At 38.3% G+C, this 27,249-nt stretch overlaps 1 protein-coding gene across 1 annotated transcript; it reads right to left on the reverse strand.

Moving 5' to 3' along the window:
• Positions 1-14,650: 14,650 nt before the first annotated feature.
• LOC139194957 (uncharacterized) lies at positions 14,651-15,373 on the reverse strand. Its single transcript, XM_070820121.1, has one exon. The coding sequence runs from the start codon at positions 15,371-15,373 to the stop codon at positions 14,651-14,653; it is 723 nt and encodes a 240-aa protein (XP_070676222.1).
• Between the last annotated feature and the right edge of the window lie 11,876 nt (positions 15,374-27,249).

Consider the following 27,249-nt stretch of genomic DNA (forward strand, 5'->3'; position numbering starts at 1 on the left):
GGGGTGGGTGTAACAATCTACCCCTCTTAAAAGAATTTCGTCTCCGAAATTTAAAATCACTTACTAAACTGAAATACTAGAAAATAGGAAGAAGAATATATGTATAAAGAGAAATCAAGTCCAAATAATTACATCATATTAAAATTTGATTAATTTTTTTTCAGTTACATATATTCTATATGATAAATTTCTATTTTAAATCAAGTCCAAATAATTATATCATATTAAAATTTGATTATTTTTTTTTCAGTTACATATATTCTATATGATAAATTTCTATTTTAAATCAAGTCCAAATAATTACATCATATTAAAATTTGATTATTTTTTTTTCAGTTACATATATTATATATGATAAATTTCTATTTTAAATCAAGTCCAAATAATTACATCATACTAAAATTTGATTAATTTCTTTTCAAGTATCTACTTTTGAACTACTCACCACGTTCACTCTATGTGATACTAAGTCACTCATGTATCTTACCATACAATGTATAAAGTGTAAAATATTGTACTAATTCATTATATATAAATGATTATGGTGTGTTTAAACTTATTTCATTAATTACTACATATTTTCTACACTTACAATGTTTGCCAGCTCGCTATATAATCAACTTAAATCAGTTAAATCCATCATGCAATGCATTTCCTTCCAATTTTTTGTGATAAACTAATAGATAATTGACTAAATAAACATCCTGCAAAGTTTCAATAAAAATTTCCAAGTTTTTCTTACAATTTCTGTGGTTTCCATGTAATTTTTATCGATATCGATATTATCCCGATATTTCCATCGATATTTCCGTGTTTTCGGATTACCGATATTTCTGATATTACCGATATTTTCTTCCTTGTGTATAATTACTTAATTAGTCAGCTCCATAAAACGCCTGCTATGTTCAATCTTCTTCTTCTTCGGCCGAAGCTTTTCTTCGTCGTCTTCTTTTCCAACCAAGTTTTTCTTCGTCATCTTATTCTTCTTCTTGGTGGATCAATTCTAATTTGTCTGCTGTTTGAGTTTTCTGGGTTTTCTCCATCACCAAGAACTTGGGTATTTTTATTGCAGACACCAATTTTAATACAAAGATTTGTTTTGTTTTTCTTGTGCATCTGTCTTCTGGGTTGAGGGTTTTAAAATTAAAATATATATCTTCATCAAATTCGATATTGATTTTCTTTTTGGTAATTACGGGTCGTTGCGGCCATTACATTTTCGAATGCTAGATTTTGGAGTGGATTTCATTGAATCAGGATACATGTTTCCTGGAAATTGAAATTTTTTGGGATTTGGAGCTTGTATTGTAGTGTTCTTCAGTAATCAATGAATGATTGCAGATTTGAAAATGCAGAGTAGATGTTCGCTGCTTTTCTGGATTTCGCGGAGGAAAGGTGGTACGCCCAATCGGTCCCAGATAGCAGAAAGCTAGAAATCGAAGGAACAGTGCAGGAATAGTAAAAGAGAAGGGAAGAGTAATGAGATTCAAAAGGAAAGGAGACACATTTCATTCATCATATCCCTTAACAGAGTACACTACATTATTTATATTCAACTGAAAGGGAAACCTTAGCTCCAAACAGGCTGGGCCTTGAGCCAAACATAGTTGTGGGTTAACAAGTATGGGTTGAGAGAAAGAGCTAATAGGCCCCCAAACAATGTGGTCCTAACAACTCCCCCTGCTAGAGAAGAGGCATGTCCTCAGGCCTGAAAATCAGGATAACGAGCGATGATGTTGTCGGCGACTTCCCAAGTAGCATCGTCGACAGGCAGTCCTGTCCATTTGATGAGCTATTTGGTGACTGCAGCATTTTCCCTCTTGAACATGCCTCGGTCAAGTACCTTTTCAGGTTGTCAATGTAGAAGCCCCGTGGAGTTAAGCGGTGGTAGAGTCGGGTTTGGGGAAATCTGGTCACCAATCTTCTTCTTGAGTAAAGAGACGTGGAAAACTGGATGTATCTTGGAGGTATGTGGGAGGTCAAGTTTGTAAGCCACAGAACCAATACGTTCCCGAATTTGGAATGGTCCATAAAACTTGGGTGCAAGTTTGTTGGATGTGCGCAGAGAAACAGATTGTTAACGATACAGTTGCAACTTGAGGTAGGCCCAATCACCCACCATGAATTCACGCTCTGTTCTGCCCTTGTCATAGATTTGTTTCATGCGATTCTGAGCGAGTTGTAAGTTGGCTCGTAAAAGATGAAGCAACCTGTCTCTGTCTTGTAAAGCCACATCAACTGAGTGCACTGCAGTGGTTCTAGGGATATAGGTGTGAATGGCATGAGGATGGGCTCAGTTTAGAGCTTGAAATGGTGACATCTTGATGGCAGATTGTAAAGTGGTGTTGTACCACCACTCAGCCCATCGAAGAAGAGAGGACCACTTGGTTGGTTTATCAGCTGAAAAACAACGGAGATAATGTTCGAGAGTTCTATTAAGGACTTCGGATTGACCGTCTGATTGAGGGTGGTATGCTGAGCTATGACAAAGTTTACTACCTTGGTGCTTGAAGAATTCTTGCCAAAATTTACTAAAAAATGTTAGGTCACGGTCAGACATTATGGATTTCGGCATACCATGTAGACGGAAGATTTCCTTGATGAATGTTTCTGCAATGGATGTGGAAGTGTACGGGTGTTTGAGTGGAATAAAATGACCGTATTTGGTTAAGCGGTCCACGTCCACCAATATTGCTGTGTACCCATTTGAAGATGGCAGACCTTCAACAAAATCCATGGCAATGTCTTGCTAGATGCCATTTGGGATGGGTAGTGGTTGTAAGAGGCCTAGAGGATGTATTGTCTCATGGTTCTAGCATTGACATTCTGGGCAGTAGGCGACAAAGGTTTTCACATCTTTGTGGATGCCGGGCCAAAGGAAGCTTCTTGAAATTCTGTGGTAAGTACGGAGGACCATGAGTGGCCGCCGTGTAAAGTCGAGTGAAACTCCTCTAGGATTTTGGGACGCCACTTTGATGAGGAAGGAACGAAGATCCGTTTTTTGTAGTGGAGGATATCATTAATAATAGAGAATCCTCGGATAGTTGTGTCCGGGGATTGAAGTAAAGTAGTCCCTATATTCAAGACCTGAGGATCTGTGGCATAAAATTGCTTGAACTCATTGATGCATTCAAAAATAGGAGAGGAAATACCGAGAAGGGGCAGCATCTCTTCTTTGCGTGAAAGAGCATCGGGTACCGTATTTTAAGAACCTTGTTGATATTCCACCGAGTAATTGTATCCAAGGAGCTTAACTAGCCATTTTTGTTGTTGAGGAGTAGTGATACGCTGCTCAAGAAAATATTTGATAGGTTTGTGGTCCGTAATGATTCGAAAGCGTTGTCCCAATAAATATGGTCTCCAATGTTGTACTGCAAACACAATGGCTAACATCTCTTTGTCGTATGTGGAAAGAGCAAGGTTGCAGCCTGATAATGCTTTGCTAAGGTAAGCAATGGGATGTCCTTCCTGGGTTAACACGATGTCGATGCCCACACCTGAAACATCCGTTTCAACCACAAATTGTTTGTTGAAATCAGGAAGTGCAAGAATTGGAGTGGATGCCAAAGCCTGCTTGAGCTTGGTAAAGGCCGCAATTGAGTCGGGTGTCCATGTAAAGTTGCCATGCTGGAGCATGGTGGTCAGAGGCTTTGCTATCAATCCATAGTGATGAACAAATTTACGATAATAACCGGTGAGTCCCAAGAATCCTCGAAGACTTTTGATGGATGTTGGCTGAGGCCAGTCTATGATTGCTTGAATTTTTGAAGCATCAACTAATACACCATTGCTCGAAATAGAATGTCCCAAGTAATCTATTTTGTTTTGGCCAAAAGAGCATTTGCTAAGCTTCACCTTCATGATATTGGTGGAAAGAACTTGGAAAACAGTCTCCAAATGTGAAAGGTGAGTATTCAAAGATGTGCTATACACAAGTATATCATCAAAAAATACTAACATAAACTTACGCAAGTACGGACGGAAAATGAAGTTCATAAGAGCTTGAAAAGTAGATGGTGCATTAGATAAACCAAATGGCATTACCATGAATTCAAAGTAACCGTTATGTGTACGAAAGGCAGTTTTGGCTATGTCCTCTGTGCTCATGCGTATCGGGTGGTAACCGGAACGTAAGTTGAGTTTGGAGAAAATGGAAGCACCATGTAATTCATCCAAGAGCTCATCCACCACCGGGATTGGAAAATGATCCTTGATGGTAGCTGCGTTGAGTGCTCTATAATCAATGCAAAGGCGCCATGACTGATCTTTCTTTTAGACCAGGAGGAAAAGAAAAGAAAATGGGTTGTTGCTGTTTCGAATGACACCGGAGGAAAGGAGTTCCCGCACTTGTCTCTCAATTTCTGCCTTCTGGGAATGAGGATAACAATATGGGTGTACAGTGATGGGTTGGGTATTTGGAAGCAACGGGATCTTGTGGTCAATTTGTCGGGGTGGTGGGAGGCCGAGAGGAAGGGAGAATATGTGTTTGTATTGGGATAGGAGGGAGACAATTGCTGGGTGGGTATTAGGGGGTGGGGAAAGCGGTGTGTCGGTAGGTAAAGTAGTGTGAAGGGGTGGGTGGTTGTTGGGATATGGAAGTTGGGTTGGGTGGCGTGGGTTAAAAGTGGGTTGAGCTGTAATAAAGCCTTATAGGGTGTAAGTGTGGCCCTCTGTTGTGAAAATCATAGTTTTATTTCTGAAATGCCAGCCTATAAAGCCTAGGGACTCCAGCCATTCGGCCCCTAAAACTAAATCATACCCAGGGATGGTGAGTAGGAGAAAGGAACCAACGAGAGTGTAATCTTGCAAGGTTACAGGCACATTGTGAACTCTCATGGTGGCCGTGACCTGTTTGTGAGAAGCAGTGGTAAACGGTATTGGGCTAATATGTTCAATTTGTAACCCTAGGTGCTGGGCAATATCAACGCTCGAAAGATTGCAGGCAGCCCCCGAGTCAATGAGAATTTTGATGGGTGTGAACTCGATAGAGCCTTGCAAGCGCATAGGGTGGCCCATTCCAAGGTTTGGGATAGAAAGAATCTCGAGCATATGGCACGTGGGATCAAGGGGGTACTCCTCATTGGGGTTACAATCATGAAATTCATGGGAGTCATCCTCGGGGCTATCAATGTCCAACATGACAATCATTGGGTTTTTGCATTTATGACCAGGGACATGAGGCTCTGTGCAGTGAAAACACTTATTTTTTTTCTGATTTTATCTTGGAACCTCAGCTGGGGTTAAACGTTTGAAGGGTGCCGTAGGGTGGTGGGGTGGATGGGGAGGAACTGTGATAGGTGGTGTGGTGGAAGGAATGGTGGGCCTCGAAAAGGATGAGGATGGGAAGGACGAGAGAAATGAGGACGGGTATAACGTTTGGCTTGGTTTTTGGTCTTAAAGATTTTGGCTAGCTTTTGGGCTTGGTGGAGAGAGTCAGGTTCGAGAGCTAGGACGTCGTGACGAATGTCGTCACGTAATCCCCTAAGGAAAACATGTTTCAACTGATTTTCTGTCCAATCAATCACCCTACAAGACAATTTAGTGAATTCGAAGATGTATTCGTCCACGGTGCCTTTTTGCTGAATGTGAGAGAGCTGTGATTCAATATTCGCTTGATCACCACCCCCAAAACGTTGAAGTAATAAGTCGACAAAGAAACTCTAGTTCTCTCTGCCATGCCGTTGTTCGAACCCTTGCATCCAAATAGAGGCATCAGCCCTAAAGTTACAAGCAACCACCAAGACCCACTGATTATGTGGAACCTCATAGTAGTTTAGGTATCTTTCGGCCATGGCCAGCCACCCATATGGGTCATCCCCATTAAAACGTGGTAACTCCATTTTGATTGTTCTAAAATGAGGGGGTTGGTGATGTTGGGAGGGTATTATGTGTGGTTGAGTGTGGGAGGGAGATGGCGTTGTTGAAGGTAAGACATAGAATGAATGGGGTTAAGATGGGATATGGGAAATTGGGTTTGGGGAAAAAAAGAAGATGATGGGGATGGTTGCTGGGAAAAAACTGGGCTACTGGTTATGGTTGTGGGGGACGGGGTGGGGCGGGTGGATGATAAGTATGGGGGTAGTGGAGCAAGGCTAGGGGAGGGTGGGTTAGAAAGACCTAAACTTGTGTATGTAGTTGTCGGTGGTGCAAAAAGGGAATGGATAGAGGTGGTGGGTATGGGTGTGGTTGGTCTAGTAGTCATTGGGGATGGTGTTGGGGTTGGGGTAGTGGTGGTTTGGAGGGGAGGAAGCCCAGATTTGAGAAGACGAAATTTGTCGAGCGTGAGTGTTTGAAACGCTGCAAACTGGGAGGTTACTATGTTTTGAAAGGTTGCATTCGAGGTGGTCATGAGGTCAAATAATTTCTGGAGGTTCTGGTGTTGCGTTTCAAGGGCTTCAATAGAATCGGAGAGACCCTCCACCTGGGTGCGAATGTGATCCTGGCAACCATCTATAGCGGCATCGACCGCATCTGGATCAGAAGAGGTGGTGGACTGGGTGTTTTTGCCTATCGAATTGACGGGCTCTGATACCAATTGGTACGCCTAATTGGTCCCAGATAGCAGAAAGCTAGAAATCGAAGGAACAATGCAGGAATAGTAAAAGAGAAAGGAAAAGTAATGAGATTCAAAAGGAAAGGAGACACATTTCATTCATCATATCCCTTAACAGAGTACACTACATTATTTATATTCAACTAAAAGGGAAACCCTAGCTCCAAACAGGCTGGCTTTGAGCCAAACATAGTTGTGGGTTAACAAGTATGGGTTGAGAGAAAGAGCTAATAGGCCCTCAAACAATGTGGTCCTAACAAAAGGGTTCAATTTAAAAGCGAACCATCTTGATTTTTTTTCTTTTTTGCCATTCTCTGGAGCTTTTAATCCATTTCTTGTAGAGTGGTATAAGAAACTAGGAGGTCGGGTTCATTGGATTGGAAGGTCTATCAGTGGGGTTTACCGGTGGAAAAGATATGAATAAAGGAAGAGGACAACCAGGGTTTTCCATTTTCATTCCTTTATTTTTTTATTTTTATTATTGTCTGTGCAATGGACAAACAAAAAATAACAATATGGAAAACCTTTTACAAGCACAGTATTAAATAGTCAGTCTTTAGTCCGGTAATGCACCAAACACTTGATTAATTTAGTCAGTACTATCCGATGATAAATTATCCTATCCGATTTAAATAGTCAATACAGTCCGAGTTACCAAACGAGGCCTTAAGGCTTTAGGGCTGTTATAGAACTCAGCCTTCACAACTCTAATAAAATTAATATGTACCATAAACTCAACCCATCCTCCACTATTTCTGTAGAATTAGTTCAATCAATCTTCAACCATTTTCGCAGAAACAGGTCAACTCGTCCTCGACATTTTTTGTAGAATCAGTTCAATCAGTCATCGATCATTTTTGCATAATCAATTTAACCCACATTTTTTGCAGAATCAGTTCAACTTGTCCACCACCATTTTTACAGAATAAGTTCAACCCGTCTTTGACCATTTTTGCATAATCAATTCAACCCGTTCTCGACATCTTTTGCATAATCAGTTTAATCAGTCATCGACCATTTTTGCAGAATCAGTTCAATCAGTCATCAACCATTTTTGCAGAATCAATTAAACTCACCATTTTGCAGAATCAGTTCAACTCATCATCGATCATTTTTGCAGAATAAGTTCAACCCGTCTTCAACAATTATTCCAGAATTAGTTCAATCCGTCATCGACCATTTTTGCAGAATCAGTTCAATAAGTCTTGACCATTTTTGTAGAATTATTTTAACTCATCTTTGACCATTTTTGCAGAATTAGTTCAACCAAAGTTTCTTTAAAATTGTGACTATAAACCCACACCATTTATTGGATCTCTTAGCAATGCTTATTGCCTGAATAGTACCCCAAACCAAAACCATTTATCGATAATATCAATATCGATTCATCCGAAGACAGAAACGTGAGCTCAGTGTGGAGAAATTTTTTGGGGTTCCTGATAAGCTCATATTTATATATATTTTACATAAAATTCACTTGTCTTTTCTTAGTTAGTTCCTTATATTTTTGAGCTATTTACTATGTTTTTGTGTTTTGTGTGATTTATCAAGCAAAGAAAAGAAAAGTAGCACAAGTGAATTATTAAGTAACAAATTCGTCAAAACTGCCTGTGCAGATTAGCTGACTTTGAAAGCATGTTACGAACAGCTCAGAATGAATGAGAAAATGAGCCTTATATGCTAGGAAAGCTACGGATGTCTACTTTCTGGAGCAATTTACAGATTGTTAATATCATTTTTCTAGAAGACGTTATGGGCATTTTAACACTGAAAGGTTCAGAAACATGGACAGCACACACACAAAGAGAAAGGCAAGGCATGGACAGTTTGACATGGGCAGAAAATGGGTGGATTGTTGGCTGAAATAATGAAGAACATGTGTGTGCAAATGCAAAGGAAAAACACACACACATGGGCAAAGGAAACACACACACATGGGTAGAAAATGGGTTGATTTGTGGTTGAAATGATGGAGGTCATGTGTGTGCAAATGTAAAGGGAAACATGGACATCACACACTCATCCACCACACCCATTACATCCACTCATTACCAAACACTCATCCACCACACCCATTACATCCACTCATTACCACAACACTCATCACTACCACCTTAATTAGATGGTGGTCATCTCCCTAGCCTATAAATACATCCACCCTTCACCATAACAAGGGGGAAGAAAACCAAAGAGAACACAATACACCCATCCACCCTTCACCATAACTCACCTAATATCCATCCACCACCATAATTTACCACTCATCCATCAAACCACACCTTGTGCCGCTACAAAGAGAAGAAGGAGGACGCTTGGACGTGCTTGCCATTCAAATTGGATTGTTAGAGCGTTTTTAGGTGTTTTCTTTCTTTTGTTTTCAATGTTTAAATTTGTTTATCTTTGCTTTGTAAGTATGAGTGGCTAAACCCCTATTTAGTTAGGGGGAAGTTTGAAGCCATGAACATGCTTGAGATTTAAATTGATTTCTTCCAATTGTGATTTGATAAGTTGTGATTGCAATTCAATTATCTATTTTATTCATAACTGATTCTTGTATGTTTATTAAGGATGCATACTTAGTTTTCATGCATGAATTAGATGCTAGAATATAAATGAGTTTCACCTAATAGTTACAAGTTTATATTCATGAGTAGTGAAGGTTGTTTATCACAATCGCGTTAATTGAATTCTTGGCATAAGTTTCATGCAATTCATAGTTACAAGTGTTTCGTCAATGCTTATGATTTTCATAGAACTTAATGATTCTTGCTTGTATCTCTATTATGCAATTCATGTAGAGAACTTGTGGGGAATGCTTTGGGTTGTTGTATGCAATCATCCAATTCAATGGAATTAGGAAAATCTGAGGATTAATTTAAGCGTACCTAATTAATCTGGGGTGTTGAGCATCATAGTTTATTGAAAAGCAATTGGAAATCAATTCATATACAAGTGTGTCATGTGTGAAGAACGGACCTCTAACTAATCCATCCATAATTTTATTTCTCAAATTCATTTTATAATCTGCCTAGTTTTATAACTTGTTTGTTTATTTCAAATTCATCCAAACCAAAATCCCCTTTTTACTTTCTTGTTTCAAAGTGTTAAATTTCTGTTTTGTTTGTGTTTTTAAGTGCTTTGAGTCTATAGAGTCTAGTTAAGTGTTTTTAAGTTTCTTTTTGTAAGTCAGTTTAGTTTAGATTAGCAATCCCTCCTAATCCCCGGTCCAGAACGATCCCTACTTATACATATACTACAATTGTCAAAAGAGGGTTTAATTTGTGTGCTTATATATTTCGCGCCAGTTCCTGGCACAAAAGTCAGGTGGTCTTCCCACCAATTAAAATTTGCCATCTAAATATTATTTTATATCTTTAATTCTTAAAAATTGAGATGCTGAATTGTTGATGGAAAACAAATTAATTTAACGGAGTTGTATTTCCACCGTCAACTCTTTCCGTCATTACCAATTACTCATTTTGTAAATCTTTTCACTAATTCAGAAATCATCACAAAATTTACCAGCACCCAAAAAATGAAAACGTGAGAAAGAGAGAGATAATCTGGTTTGGGCGCGGCATGCTTTGGGATTTAGACGTTCACCTCTGTTAGTGTTTTCCTCTCTTTTTAGATTGCGGTTTTCAATTCAAAAGTAGAGGGTGAGTGCTGGGCAAACAAGATTGAATTCGAAGTAGAATAGGAAATATGATGGATTTCGAAAGTAAGTTGCAAAAGCGCTTGATGGGGAACATCCTTTAGTTTTTGTTTGACTATTGGAATTCCAACTTTTAAGAATTTGTTTGATTAAAAAGGGATAAAAGAAGATTTAGATGTCAAATTTCTATTGGTAGGGAACACCACTTGGCATAGAGCAATAGATGAAGAGATAAAAGTGTGAAAAAACTTTTCTACTAATTTTGTAACTTACACTCCAGAGAAAAAAAAGGTAATGATGTCATATTTCACATGTATTAACTTTTTTCTCTCCTTGTAATGTTAAAAAAGTGTTGACTCAATACACAATTAAGTATTAAAAGTATACTCTGTATAATTTTTCCTATTTTATACTATTATTTTTTGTTTTTATTAGTTTTTTTTTAACAAACGATATTATCTACACTAAGGAAGTGAGGTAGTAGGCTAAGTCTCATAATGGGCTAGCAATAATGTGATTCAAATTCGTCTTTGGCGAGAACCGAGTCTAAAAGCTCTCATTTATCTTGTTTTTAAAACATTAACCTTTTATCCTGAATTGTCTATATCTATACTACCTAATAATAGAACATTCTTTGTTAATAAAAAAACTAAGAAAAATAGTATTATACCTTTTCATACGTAGTTGAGAGAAAATATTGGAAAATAAAAACCATGAGCATTAAAATAGTTTCTCACAAAATAAACTTTCTTGTTCCTTTTTCTTCCTCCACCACATATTATCAAATCATTAGTCATGTCTCTAATTTAAAAAATAAGAAATAAAACTCTCTCCCACGTTCTCTTTCTCTCCCTCTCTTTTTCACATTTCTCATCAATTTCTCTATCTTCCATATATATATATATATATATTTTTTTTCTTGTTAAATCTTTTATGTACACATAGTGTGTGAGGTTCGTCTAATTCTTTATAATTGATATATCCTTCATTTTACATTTTGTTTTCAAATAGAAAATATTTTTTTTAATTGCAATGAAACATATATTTACATATTTTAATTGTTATGTTATAAATTTAGTTAAAAAAAAAAACGCCTAAGCCTCTTAACGCTAAGACTTTGCCTGCTACCCGACTAGCTCATTTTAGAACTTTGTAACCAAATATGGTCTTTTTGGTGATAGATTGAGCTTTTGTTGGAAGCGATTCCACCTTTGATTGTTCATCAATTTGAAGAATTTGTGAACTATTTGGCAAGTGCACGAGTGGAATTACTTGCCCGGTTTGTTCATGTTGAAATGGTCGGTCATATATTATACACCTCTGAAATGTGTCTATTTCCAAGTCACCGGCCTTCATATAGAACTCATTTTTCCTCACCATTCAAGATAAAGAGGCAACAATATAACAAGAACGGCAAATTGATAGTAAAATGAAAACAAGATGGAATAATAACAAACAAACAAAAAATAGGGAAAAAGGTTGACGTATTTGGCGGAAGCCTTGTGATCGTCATGTTCCATCTTCTTGAAAAACTGAGGTCTAGTTGAACAACGATTTACCAAAAAACTTATAGCATATTATTCCAACAATTTTTTGGTAAATCGCTAACCAACTAGAATTCATCTTCATTACTACGTAACTTTTACATGGAATCAAGCTCTAATCGAATCCATGATTTACCAGGAAGCTAAGTTGAGGTGCAAACTTTCTGATTAGCTTCTTGGTAAATCATGGACCGACTAGAATTTACCTCCAACTATATCAAACCAAAGAAAACAATTTGATTTTCATAGAGCATCTGAAATGTATGCACCAATAACCTAGTATATATAGTGGTCCAAAAGGCTCTCTATTTAATATTGACCAATGGGGGATAGATTTGAAATTTAATCACAATCTATGAATTTATAGAAGGTCAATTATTATTTTAATATTGGTAGATACATGTTAATATATGCTGACTAAAAGCTTACGTGCTGAGTAAATCACTTAAAAGAAATATCTATGCATGAATCATTTAAAAGAAATATCTATACATGTTTAGTGACTACCTTAATATGTTGAAAAAACCTAATTCATACCTAATATAGTTATTCCTAATGACAAGTTTAATTTCTAAATATATATGCTTGTACATATCCACCAAATTTTATATCAAAAGCTATACCATATAAACCTTGAAAGTCAATCTCATTATCCTAATTCGTATAATCCGCAAAATTGTAAATAATGTAAATGCATAATAATAGTTTTTTAAAGAAAATTAAAACAAAATAAGAATATATTTGTCATGGTAGAAATCTAACACTAGTCTAGTAAGATTCTTCCATCACTTAACGTAATAAAAAAGTTCATAAACAAATTTCTATTATATGAGATGAATTGGATTGTTGAAAATCCAATGTACACTCATGTCCAAAATTTTACCCAAAATTATGATATATTCTGTGTTTGGATAAACGAAGCTTAAAGCTTTTATATTTTGAACAGTTGGTATGAACTTTTGCACATGATGAGTCTAAGAATAGCATTTGACTAATGTCAATTTTCGTGGATGACGAATTCGACACCAAATTATTATGGAATTGAAAGAAAAAAATAGTTAGTTGTTACGGAACGATCCCAACATACGTCTAAGATCGACAAGTGATGCACGGGTGTAGAGATACGGGGAAATACAAGCGAGATACACAACGAAATACTAACATTGAAATTCACAATTTTTACAACAATTGGTCAACAAAAATAACCAACCCTTACTAGGGACAACGCCCCCAGGCTCCCAAAAAAAAAAAGTCCAAAACAAATACAAGGAAAGATATAGGGGTAACCTAATCAAACCACAAAGTTTCTAAAATTTCTGATATATACGTAAATTGAGAACTTAGGTTAGAGCGACATAGTTCGGCCGAAACCTATAGCTCCTAAGGTTCCACATTCTAGATCGACTGCAAAGATCAAATGAAGACAAGGGGTGGGATCCCAGACCACTCAACGAAATTCAACGAAGATCTAGTTCTAGACCACTAAATGGAACAAAAAAGGAAGAGGGATTTCAGACTACTCAACAAAATCGATACTAGATATATTAAAGTCACTCGCTTTGCAATTTTCGCTAAAGCACCTTCGAACAACGATCAAGGCCCTCACGTACAATCACCGCTAGAACACAGATAAAGTCTCATCACATAATTCTAGTGATAGAATACGTAACTCTACGTTGTACATGTTAACTATTGTGTTCTAGAGTGATTTGGGCATGCTGACCAAAAGTCAGACCTCAGTTAAAGGTCAAAGGTGGGGTCAACAATCCTACATTATTCAATCCGGAAGATCCGCACGTTGGATTTTCTATCTGTAAATGACTCATTATTCTTCTAGAACAACATACTAAAATTTCGTCAAGATTGGATCTCTGCCAATTAGAAGTTTATTTGGTGGCCAACTACAAAACTAGGCTAAAACATTGGAAATACACTAAAAGGATGCTAAAAAACTAGATTCAGGGCGTTGAAATAAGCTAGAAAGACATTTTGGGTCACTAGCCCCAGGCCGCCACCACTCGCAGTGATGAGCTAGTCAGGCGTTGGCCACACGTGCCAACGTACGTCGGCCACACGCCGTCAAGTGCAGGGTTAGGATTGACTCGAATTTTTTGTCCTCGGAATGGAATATTTCATCCTTGAAATGAAATATATTTCGTTTAATCTAATAGAAAGTGTCACTATAACCTAGCGTCATCAGGAATATTATGGATAGTTAACGGAATTTTCCTTTTTCCTTCGGTCGCCGTCCGTCGTCGTCGAACTCGCTGGAATTTGTAGAAATCGTCGATAAACAAGAAAATTTCAAATGCTTTGCACTTTGTCATTTCTCCACCAAATCATGCATACATATATGAAAATTCAACTACTCAATGAGATGAACACATTGGTGTGACTAGAGGTCTCATCTTGGTTGGAATCGGCAAGAAAATCTTCGAAAAAGTCTCGTCAAACCGAAGGACATCAACTCGTGTCTAGGCACGAAATTTCAAGAAACCAAAGTCGAATTCACGTTTCTGGGGCTGAGGGGAGTGCATCAATGGTGATTTGGTTATCGTTAGGTTGCTAGAAAAATGGTTTGGTCGATTGTGTTTACTCAGGAACGCAAGAGGGTGAGAAAGTTTGTGGGAGATATGAGAGACTCGAGGATGAGAGAGACCGAGAGAAAAAGACAAAGGAGGAGAGATATATAGAAGTCATGGCGGTACATGACATGGGTTTGCCAAAGTAGATGTGGATGCAAGACTCCAAATTCCAGTGCCAATGCCGATGCGAAAAACACAACCATGCTAATGTCGATGCCAACTTCAAAACACAACCATGTCAATGCCGATAACCATGTCAATGCTGATGCCAACTTCAAAACACAACCATGTCAATGCCGATGCCAACTTCAAACTACCATGTCCAATCATCCTTCCTAGATTCAGATTTTGAATCAGTTTCAATATGCAAAACAGCAGCTGCTCCTCCTTTTTGTGGAAGATCATGTTGCTGAGACAACTTAGGACATTGGGATTTCCAATGACCTTTCCCTTTACAATAAGAACACTCATCCATAGCAACCTTACGAGACCTTGCTGCAGCAAATGCTGAAGTATTTGACGACGATGAAGAGAGCCTATGCGACTGCACACGAACTTCTTCTGCTTGTAACTCATTAAGAATAGAATCAACAGATGGAAGAGGAGTTCGATGAAGGATGGAGCTACAGAGTGTCTCGAACTCATCCCGAAGAGGCATTAGAAATTGAACAAGACGTTGTTCTTCTCTATATTTACAATAGAGCTTGACAATGCCGAGTTCTTCAGGCTCAGTTAATGCAAGTTGATCCCAAAAATTGGTCAGTTCATTGTAAAACACTTGAATACTCTTATCACCTTGCTGGATTGTACGAATCTCCATTTCCAATTGATACCTCTTAGCAAAATTGGCCTTGGTATACAACTTTGCCAAGTGATCCCAAACTTCCTTATACGTTGAGAACTTAGCCAGTTGCATTTCAATAGCCAAATCAACAGAATTATTAATCCAAGTAATAATCTTTGAATTATTCATCTCCCATGCAGCAACCAATTCAACATGTTTCTCATCTTTAGGGTTATTTGGAAAAGAAATCATTTCAGAAACATAGCCCCACAAACCTTTTCCAATCAAAAATTCTTCATCACATATGCCCAATACACATAATTATTTCCATTCAATTTCACACCAATAGCTTGTAAGGAATCGTCCTTTGCAGATGCCATGACAATATTGAGGAATAAGGAACACGATACCTGGTGCAGATGCAGATTGATGCAAACAAATCCAGACTGATCTGAGCAGACTGATGCAAAATCAAGATGCAACTGATGCAGACTGATCCGAGCAGGTACAACTCAAACCGGTTCAGGTAGGTTGCAGTCGGAGGAGTCCATATAGGTGCAGCGGTGCGGAGTGATCTGGTGCGATGGTGGCTAATCAGGCGAACGGCACGGTGGTTCCCGAGATAGCAACCTTGCTCTGATACCAAGTAGAAAAGTATACCGGAAAAACATAGCTTTATTGATAGATGAAAATACCAAATACAAAGAGATCCTTATATAGAGAAAAAACTAAAGCAAACCCTATACTAAAACCCTAAAACAAATCCTAGACAAACTCAAATACTTAATGGGCAAGTAACTAATCCTTGGCCCGCAAGATAAACTAATAACAATCTAAATTCAATCTAAATTCCAACAGCACATACACCAAGGCTAGAAAAATGACAAAGAAAATGTCCCAATTAATGGTAAATTTACCAAAACGTCTTTGACTTCCAAGCCTCGTAAACTCTTCATTCTATCTCCAAATTTTGTTGCGCTTGTGCCCACACATTCATAGCAACAAGTACTATCCAAATGTGCCAAGAAATGAGGAAAAAAATGAAAGGATCTAAAATGTCGACGTAGAATTCCGTTTAGCCCAACAAGGGCATTTTTGTCCTTCTGCAAAATAAGAAAAAATTACACTGAAAATAGAAACATGTTGTGACAATTACGAATATGAAATATGAAATTTAAATAGTGAAATTTTGAGATGGAATTTCACACTGATACCTATGGGGCAAGAAATTTGGCAGATATAGACATATATGCATCGTTATGTTCTCATAAAATATTTTTTTTCAAATCATTAGTTAGCATATAAATTCATATATCTACTAGTATTATAATAATTATTAACCTTCAATAAATTAGTGGATTCCGATTAATTTCAATTTTATCCTCCATCGGCAACATTAAATACAGATCACTTTGCACCACTATATAGACCTTTGTGTTATAAACTTCTTATTTAAGTGTGATTGTGTAAATCTTAGATTAGATTTGATTCTAGTTATTCTTTCCTATTAGGACTTGTATTCCTTGGAGGAGAAGAATTTCTTGTTTCTTTTATTACTATAAATAAAGGCACTGTGTAGGGGGAATAACACATCATCTGCACAACCCTACAATCACATATCTCTCTATATTTTCTCAGTGCCGCCGGTCCTCCTCTCCTTGTCAGCTAAATATAGGCCACAACACATTATCAGCACGCTCCTACCACTGGGCTTAGGAATCTGATGTGGAAGTTTTCTGCATCAAACCAGTTCACCAATATCATCAAGCCATCATGTTCTTTCAAAACAACAGTTTTTATGTCGATAATTTTGTAGCCTTGATAGCATGAACATTCACCTTAATGCATGACCCAACTTTACATTTTTCGAATTTTAGATTCTACATAAATTGCATATGCATTATATCCATAGTTGTTGAATTATGTGAATTGATATTACCATGAATTGCATCCTATATATGTTCATTCATTAAATTATTTAATTAAATATGCATTAAATTAATTGAAATTAAAAAAATAATTTTTTTTTTAGGGTTCTTTGAACCCATGACCCGAGCCTACATCGGAGTTAGAAGCTCCATGCCTTTGGAACCTAGACCCACGATGTCGTCCACCTGCCAAACTCCGACGCTCTTCACCACGTCCCACGCATGGCCTGCAACTATTGCCTTTCCATCCCCGACGACTTGTAGTCATTGCCGACTTTGACTTTAACCAAGATTTGTATGAACCTCCATGGATTTAAAAACCCCAAATTCGAATTTGAGGGTTTTTGGTTTATGGACGTCAAAATTTCCCTTTTTTTTCTTCGTCACACCATTGAATTCCATGTTAAACTTTTGACTCGCACCGAGTTCTTTTGACCAGAACACGGCTGCCTGAAGAGGTGCCGCCGGCCTTCGTCCCCGGTGACCACACCCAGCGATGCTGGGGTGTTCTTTTGGCTGAAACCCAAGCCCAATTGGGTTGGCCTTCTCAGCCTGCAATGGAAATTTGTTCAGACTGCGGGTTATGGTGTCCCTATGCCAATGATGCACCATATCCTAGCCCAGTGTTGGTGCATCTGTGTTCCACATGCACACGATCCTAGCCTGCAACTGGTGCATTGGTACACCTGCACCGCGTTGTATCTGATCAGCACCCATCGAGGCCTCTGTTTTTAGACTCGGTTCTTGCAGCCCATTTACTGCTATTGGACTCGCAGCCCAAAATTCTGTTTGGGGCCTGATCAACCCGTGTCTATCTAAGCCCAATTTTTGGGCCTAGACCACGGTACCAATTTGATTAACCCACCCGTGAGCTTTGGCCCCTTATTTTGGGCCCCGAATTTAATTGCCTAATTATTTTTTAGGCCCTATGGGTTTTATAATTTTTCACCCACACTTTAATCTTTAGCCTGAAGTCTAAATAATTAATTCAATTATTATAATATACCCTGAAGATCTATTTGCATATTTTTTATTGTTGCATATTTCTGTATATATATTTGTGTTTTGTCTGCAGGAACACATGAACCTGAAGTTCAAAATTATTTCAAAACCTGAAGTCTTTAGAAATATGCCTTGTTTAAAAACCTGAAGTTTTCCTTAAAAACATCACCCATGAAAACCCGAAGCTTTTTTTTTTTATGTAAAGTTAAACCAATACATGTCTACTAGAACCTGAATGCTCTACTCCTATGTGAATAGATTGATTTTTGTTTTCTCCATTATACTAACCACATCTTGTCCATTTATTTTGTGATAGGAACATGTCAAATTTGAACAAACTCAACTTCACCACGTTAGAGGTCCCTAGAAGGAAGCTCCATTCAAATTTGAACAAACTCAAGTGGGTTCAAGATGTGAAGCTCCACCCCACCGTAAAGAATTTGCGGCCCGCCATTAAAGATAAGACGGACAACCTGGTTGGCGAAGCTGAGAAAGCCACTACCATGATCTTCATTCGAAGACACATTCATATGCACTGTAAACCAAGTACCTTGCTGATGAAGATCCACGAGCACTTTGGGTCACTTTGGCTGATTGTTTTGATCACCAAAAAGACATCTTCTTTCCTGAAGCAAGACATGATTGGCAGCATTTGTACTTCCAAGACTTTAAGTCTGTGAATGAATATAATTATGAAGTTTGTCTAATCCGATCACTTCTCAAGTTCTGTAACGAGACCTTGATCTAAGAGGATCTCCTGGAGAAGACCTATTCGACCTTCTCTTCTACTAATATTGTCCTACAACAATAATATAAGGCTTAAAAGTTCACTAAGTTTTCGGATTTGATCTCTATTTTACTTCTCGCTAAAAAGCAGAATCAACTGTTGATGAAAAATCATCAAGCTCGACCTACTGGGGTGACTGCTATGCCTGAAGCACATTATAGCACAAAACAATGACCAAAATGCCAACATAGGCGTGGTAGGGGAGGCCAGAAGCCACCCCGTCAAGGTCAATAGAGCCAAGGCCCACAACCGAGCCCAGAAGCACCCTGACCTCACTCTCAAGGCCCTAAACTTCAAGAATAAGAGCAAAGCACCTGAAACCATGGATGCGAACATATGGTATCACTGTGGTTCAAAAGACCATTGGTCCTGTGTTTTCCGTTGATGAGTCCATATTTTACTATTTACCCTATTCTTAGTTATAATTTATTGGTTATTTTGGTAGAATTTTGATACTTTGTTATATATTTTCAATGTAGGACATTCAACTTCCTTTGGAGCAAAAAGTAATCAAACAGATGAATTTTGGAGTAATTCTAATTGGAGGATGTTTGTGAATATTTCAAGATGATTGTATCAAAATTTCAGATTTTTCTACCAAGCCGTTTGACCATGGCAATGAAATAAAGACCCAGCGCGCAACTTTCTCAGATTGACGTTTCTGGACGTTTTGGGTATTTTGAAGGTCAAGATGACAGATTTTAAGGAATATTTCTTCTGAAGATTTGTTGGGAACATCTCAAACTTTAAAACGAGACCTTTTAGGACCAAAGCGAAGTTGATTTAGTCAGTTAAAAGTCTGATTTTCTGAGAAGTCCGAATTTTAGTTTCAATAGGAAACCTTTTATTTCCTAGTTATTTTATTCTATTATGTTTCTGTTGACCCTAAGAACTACCAAGCCTACGTGGCACATAGGCCGAGTAACTAATGAGCTAACTACGTCATTCTGTTGATGCGGGGCGTGCCAACTCGTCAGCCAAGCTCGGTTGAGGAGTAAAACGTGTTGATGTTGCGTTGAGCGCGCGGCTGACTTCTCGATCTTGCCACTACGGTCGAGGAAGGAACACGTCTCGACCTTTGGGTTCTAGAGCTTGAAGACAAGGCTGCTAATTTTGCGAAGTTCACAAACCGTCAGCACCGGATTCGGTCACAGTGATTATATTTGTAAAGGTATAAGCACGCCAAATCGACACCAGAGTATAAGGGCACATATACTCAAAATAGATATATGTCTTGATGGTAAATGTGGTTCGGTCGTCAGAATGCCGAACTCTAAAGCTTACTTGTGAGTATCCAATCATAAAACAACTTGGCATTCAATGTGCCGAGCCCTAGTAAATTGTAACACCTCACCTCGTCGAAAAGGCTAATGAGATGACCTCTGCCAATAAAGACCCGAAAGTCTTTCTCGACCGAGACTAGGATAAATAACCAGTCAGCCTCGACGCAATGCTGTTTATCTAAACTGAAGGTGTTCCGCGGTCGGCTGGTTCTACGGCGATAATGCTGTTTATCCAAACTGAAGGTATCACCGGTTGCCTTCACAATGTTGTTTATCAAAACTAAAGATGTGTTGGCGGATAAAGAAAATAAAAATCTCAAGGTTGTTGAGAGAGTTTGAGCAGGGAAATTTGTGTGTTGAATTGGAAGGGCTTTGAATGATGCACTCCTCCCTTTATGTATAGTAGAAAACCTGCTTCTGATCGAATCAAAACTATATTTGGATTAGGACTCCTTACCCCGATCCAATCTTATCTCGGCCAGTCCTACTTCTATTAGGACTTTGAACTCCACCCCTAATCAAGTCGCATTCATTCCCAAGTTTCAACATCCTCATCCCGTCGAGACTTATTCTTGTATCAGGATTCAACTACCCCATCCGTCTGTCTCACAATGGGACTCACCCACTTCCTCTTTATCTGGAGTATTCCATTTCCTAACAGGACACGGGCAGCCTTGGCTATTGATAGGAGCATATTTATGCGACTAAATTGGCTTGTTCTCGTGCATTTATGTTGTGTTTCCTTAGTTATTTTAGTGTTTAAAGTCACTTTTGTGTGTTTTTAGATTCTAAGGGCAAAGTATGCAATTTGGTGCCGGAGCAAAATTGGGCTTGGAATGATTATCACATGCTTGGAGCAAAAGGAATTGATGTAATTGAAGATTTGAAGAAGTTAGGATTCCTAATCAACGAAGGATTCCTAATTGAAGATGGATTCCGACTCTCATGAGGATTCCTAGAAGAACAAGGATTCCTACTCCAACAAGGATTCCTACTTGAAGTAGGAAAGTTAAGCCAAGGTTTCCTATTTTGGTTTGACCTTTCCTAATTCTAAAAGTCCTTATGTTCCAGCCACTTTGAAGACTTCATATGCATTCTAGGACACAAAAAAAAGGCCTTAGAACCCTTATGGACCTTTGCCGCACCTTTCCCTTTCTCACCATCCCTTGCCGTGCAAAAGAACCATTTTCCCTTCAGTTTTAGGACACGTTACCTTCCCTAAAACATATGCCGCACCTCCCTTAACCTTTCCTCTTCCTTGCCGTGCAAGGGAGAGGGTTCTTTCCTATTTCCTTGCATTAAAACACATTCCTTTTGTGTTTTATGCCCTTGCCGCACCTATTAGTCAATTTCCTTTAAGTTTCTGATTTGATTTCCTATTTCTGGAAGCTTTTGACTTAATTTCTGTTTACCTAAATAACCTAGGGTTTTAATTCCTGAAATCCTTTAAATAAACTTCCTTTTTGCAGCCACAAATCATCCATTCATTCACCATTGAGGCCAGAAGTCCATCTCCACTCTCTACCACATCCATCCTTCATCATTCACCATACTTTCTGCCCTAAAACAACCCTTGTCGTCCCCTATATTCATCCTAACCCTAAATCCATCCTTCTACACCATCCATAACCCCCTAAACTCACCACCAACCCTTGTGCCGCAGCAAAGTAGAGGAAGAAGAAGTGCTTGAAGGTTCTAGCTGTTCAACATTGGATCGTTGGAGCATTTAGGTGTTTTCTTTCTTTGTTACAATGGATAAATCTATTTTCCTTTGTTTTGTGAACATGAGGAACTAAGCCTTTTTGGCTAGGGGGCTATTCAATACCATGATTATGCTTGCAAGATGAATTGATTACTTCCAATTATTATTTCATGAGTTGTGATTCAATTTGCTTAACTGTTTGATTGATAACTTATTCTTGTGTGTTGATTAAGGTGGCCAACTTAGTTTTCATGCAGGGATATGAAGCTAAAATATAAGGGAGTTTCACCTAATAGTTACAAACTTATATTTGCAAGTAGTGGAGGTCGCTTATAAACAATCGTGTTAAGTGAATTCTTGGCAAGAGTATCATGCTTTTCATAGTTACAATTGCCTCGTCAATACTTATAGTTTTCATGAAACTTAATGATCTTTGATTGTATCTTTATTGTGCTTTTCACGTAAAGGACTTTTAGAGAATGTTTTAAGTTGTCGTATGCGCTTTCCCATCCAATTCAATAACTTAAGGAAAACTTGAAGGTTAATTTAAGCGGACCTAATTAACCTGGGGTGTTAAGTTTCATGGTTTATTAAAAGAAGCAATTGGAAATCAAATTTGAATGCAAGTGTGTCATGTGTGGAGAAGAACCCTCTAGTTACCCCATATCTCATCAATTCACCTAAATTTGCTTAAGAATCTGTTTAAATTGTTCTTGCTTTGTTTTACTTATTTTCGTCCAAAACAAAACCCCCTTTACTTTTTTAAGTCATATTAGTTAGAACTTGTCTTAGATTGTGTTTTTAAGTGTTTTGAGCCATTAGAAAACCAAATTTCGTCCAAAATTGTGTTTAGAGCTCAAAACTGCCCAGTTTGTGTTTTTAGGCAGTTTTGAGTGTTTTTAGCTTGTTTTGAGTCTTTTGAGTTTGTTTTGGGTCTTTTGAGTCTAGTTAGGTGTTTTAAAGCTTAGTTTTATCTATTTGAGTCAGTTTAGAGTGTTTAGCAATCCCTCCTAATCCCCGGTTTAAGAACGATCCCTACTTATACATATACTACAATTGTCAACAAGAGGGTTTAATTTGTGTATTTAGTTATTTTACGCATCAAATTTTGGCGCCGTTGCCGGGGATTAGCAACTTTGCTAATCCCTCGTTGTTTCTTTTTATTTATTTTCGTGTGTTTTCTACTTTAGTTGCTGACTTATTTTGTTTTCTTGTTTTTAGGTACTAGTTTATGACTCGAAGTTCCCAACCTGTTCGTGAGCATATTTTGGACTTTTACGACAATTTTGAGAGGACTTTGAGAAGAAGAATGAACCAACAAGAGTCTAACCCACCTAGCCTTGAACCTGACCTTGAAGAACAAGTTTTAGAAGAAGAAGAGGAGGGCACGACAGGGATTTTTGAAGAAGTACCAATCAAGGAGCTTTCGGCTTCGGGATTGGACAATGCCGCACCCTTCTGCATTCAATATCCCATGGCAGCTCAAGGCAAGACCGAGGAGTTCGAATTGAAGTCTAGTTTGCTGCACCACATCGTCAATGTTGATGGCAGCATCTTGAAGATGAAGGCTTTTCCATTCTCTATAATGGATAAAGCTAAAGATTGGTTGTATGAACTTACACCGGGGACGGTTACATCTTGGGAAAGTATGAAACGAGCATTCTTGGAGAAAATTTTCCTTACTTTAAGAGTCATTCTCTTGAGGAAACAGATAAGTGGCATCCAACAAAATCAAGGTGAATCATTTCCAACTTATTATGAACGTTTTAAAACTCTTGTTGCTTCATGTCCACAACATCAAATGAAAGAAGAGTTGCTACTTCAATACTTCTATGAAGGCCTTCTACCAATTGAACGTCAAATGCTAGATGCCTCGGCGGGAGGAGTGTTGGTGGACAAGACACCTATGGCAGCCAAGACACTCATTGCAAACCGTGCATTGAATGCACAACAATACGAAGGCATTGGGCAGAGGGACACCCCACGGCAACAAGTGAATGAGGTAAGTTCAACATCCGACATTCAATCTCAATTTGCTAATCTTACTTCCATTGTGTCTCAGATGGCCGAAGGAATGAAGCTCCAAGGACCAATGGTGTGTGGTGTATGTTCTATCCAAGGACATGCCTCTGAAAAGTGTCCTCAACTCATTGAGAATGGTGGATGGGAGAGCGCTAATGCAATTAGATTTCAAAGCCAAAATTAACCAAGGAACGATCCATACTCCAACACCTATAACCCAGGTTGGAGAGACCATCCAAATTTCAAGTGGAGGGAGCCCTAACAACCCCAACAACAAGAAGGCTTTAGGTAGCAACCCCCAGGCTTCTACACAAAGCCATACGCACACACACAAGCTCCACAACAATCTGCCCAAAACACTTCAGGTAATACTTTGGATAATGATACAATTCTTAAGTTACTTATCAAATTGTCTCAGGGGCAAGAAAATCAAACCCAAGCAATGCACAACACGAACATTAGGGTGGATCAATTGGAAAATCAAATTGGGCAGATTGTGGAGTTTGTTGGGCAGTTTAGAGACCAAGGAAAGCTTCCTAGTTCAACCATTGCAAATCCAAAGGGAGGGTTTGAAACAGCCAAATCGATCACCCTAAGAAGTGGCAAGGAGGTTGGGGCAGGTTCTTCATAAAAAACAGGTCACAAAGAAGATGAAATGTTGCAAATGGAGGAGGAGGAAGCAACTCAACCCACGGCAAGGGTGGAAACACCTTTGCCGCAGGTTCCAATGGCACAAACACCATCCAATCTGTCCAACAAAGGTAAGAATGTGTCCAATTCGGTTCCTACTAATGTTATTCCTTCGAATGTACCTTTTCCTCGTAGGTTCATGCAAGCCAAGAATGAAGAGGAGGAAAAAGATGTTCTAGAGACATTTAGAAAGGTGCATGTCAACATTTCCCTCCTTGATGCTATAAAGCAAATCCCGAAGTATGCTAAGTTTTTAAAGAAGCTTTGAACAACAAGGAAACGTGTCCGAGAGAAAGAAGTGGTACATGTAAGCGAGAATGTCTCCGCAATGTTGCAAAGAAAGCTGCCACCTAAATGTAAAGATCTGGGTAGTTTCACAATTCCTTGCGTAATTGGTAATACAAGGTTTGAGCATGCTATGCTAGATTTAGGTGCATCAATTAATGTCATGCCATATTTTGTTTATGCATCTATGAATCTAGGAGAACTTAAACATGATGGTGTGATTATTCAATTAGCCGATCGATCTAATGCATATCCAAAAGGAGTGTTGGAAGATGTTTTGGTGCAGGTAGACCACTTGATTTTTCTTGCAGATTTCTATGTGCTTGATATGGAGGATTCAGGCCACTCTTCCCCATCACCGCTCTTACTTGGACGACCTTTCATGAAAACGGCTCAAACCAAGATTGATGTGGCCAAATGATTAGTAACTATGGCATTTGGTGGTGACATGATTAGTTTTAAAATTTCTGAATCTATTGAGACTTCTAATGATGTGCGTTCTTGTTTTTTCATTGACTTAGGGCAGGAATGTTCAGCACCTATCAAGAAGAATGTACCTCAACCCACCATCGAGGATGGGATTGGAGTGAACTACAAGGAATGCACGGCAACAACCCCCAAACCCCCAAATCTGGCCGAGAGCAATCCTTATGTATTTGTTGATAATGCTACTACTTCATTGCAGCACATGGGTAAGCCATCTTCTCCAATTTCAATTCCCATTTTGAATAATCGGTTGTTACCTTGTTTAGTGCAGGTACCTAGGTGCCTTCGACGTGGTGGGAGAGTTCTTGTTGGTTTAGGGAAACAAAGCATCAAAATCAGGAAGGATCATTATCCCCTTCTATTCAAAGATTTAAAACATGAAGTGGTTCGTAAGGCAGGTTGTAGAGGAAATCTCCCTGCATGCCGTGGGGTCCAATAAAGCTTCAAAGGAGTTTCGTCCGGCTGTACGACGTTAAAGTAAGCGCTACTTGGGAGGCAACCCATGCATTCAACAAAGGAAGCCTTATGAATCACTCCAATTCCAGATTTGCGTTCCTAAAACCCTTCTCTTTGTTGTTGTTTCTATTCTGCCATGTTGAGTTGTTTCGTTGTTGTTTGTTTGTTTACTTGTGTTTTGTGTAAATTTAGGCTTGAAACATTGAGGACAATGTTTGATTTAAGTGTGGGGGGGGGGGGTAAATAAGTGCTTTTGATGCAAATTCGTGGGATTTTATAACCCATTACTTTAAGAGTTGTTCCTTGCTGATTTTAAGTGTTTCTAAGCTGTTTTGGAGTGTTTTAGTGTGTTTTGTTTTAAAAATCTGAAAATCTCATAAAAATTTGAAAAATTGTTTTGAAAAAGCCAAAAAGAGTTGTTTTTGTGTGTTTGTTTGTGTCTTAGGGTACCTTCCAACACAATGATGAGGATTTGGTTTTTAATTGCATGGCTGTTAATGAGAGTTATAAACATGGATGAAAGTTTGATTTACTCTTTGGTTATGCTTGGTTGTGGTTATAACTTATGAATTCACATGCAATCACAAAAGAAAAAATTAGTTTTTGTAACATGCTTGAAGGAAGGAACTCAAACAAACGCTACAACCTTGTGAGACTTGAGCCTAAACGTTTATTTGGAGAGTTAAAATCTGTGCATTATTGTTTTCTAAAGTCGTTGCATGATCTCATTATTCTTTGCTTGGTTACTACTTAGAAGGCGTTTCATCATTTAGTTCCAAATGCTAGAACTCATGCCAATTCCATTCAAAGCATGCTATTGATTTGCATAACACATATTCAAGATGAAGTTGTGTAGTGACCACCACCAAAGCCAAAGTGTCGTGCATCCTATTCCATTATATGTTTAAGTTTAACCCGGTTGAGCCTTGTTTAGCCTACGTTCTTTGTTAACCCACACTATCCTCACCTAGCCTAGATTAGGACCATCCATACCCTTGTTCTTGAAGCATAGTAAAGCATGACTCAAATTGAATTCCTTTTGATCAATGTTTTGCAGAAAACAAGTGTGGGGGAAGTGATTCTTGTGTGTGTGTGCCAAAGTCCTTAATAAGGCACGGGTAGAAAAAGAAAAAGAAAAAAAGAAAAAAATTCGTTGAAAATAGGAAGAAAAAAAAAAGTTGTGAAAAGAGTGAAAAGGAGTGAAAATTATGAGAAAAAGAGTTCTAAAGTGTTGTTTGTTGAAGAAAGGGTCTAAAACATTGAATTCGGCCCTAAGTGTTGAATGAATCTTCCCTTTGTGTTAAAAGTTGATTTCTGCATTCTAAAGTGAATTCTAAGTGTCAATTTCATTACTTTGCTTACTATTGCTTTAAGAACGTTTGTGTTCCCTTACCTTTCTTTGTTAGCCAACACCCTTAGCCCCGTTACAACCTTTGACTTCGATCTTGAGTGTTATGTGTTTCTAGTTGTGGAGTTTGAATTTGGTA

This window comes from Malus domestica, chromosome 04 (assembly GCF_042453785.1).
Source record: "Malus domestica chromosome 04, GDT2T_hap1".
NCBI classification, from domain to species: domain Eukaryota; kingdom Viridiplantae; phylum Streptophyta; class Magnoliopsida; order Rosales; family Rosaceae; genus Malus; species Malus domestica.

Coding starts and splice junctions, on each gene's coding strand:
- LOC139194957 (XM_070820121.1), bottom strand. CDS start 15,373: ATGATTTCTTTTCCAAATAACCCTAAAGATGAGAAACATGTTGAATTG.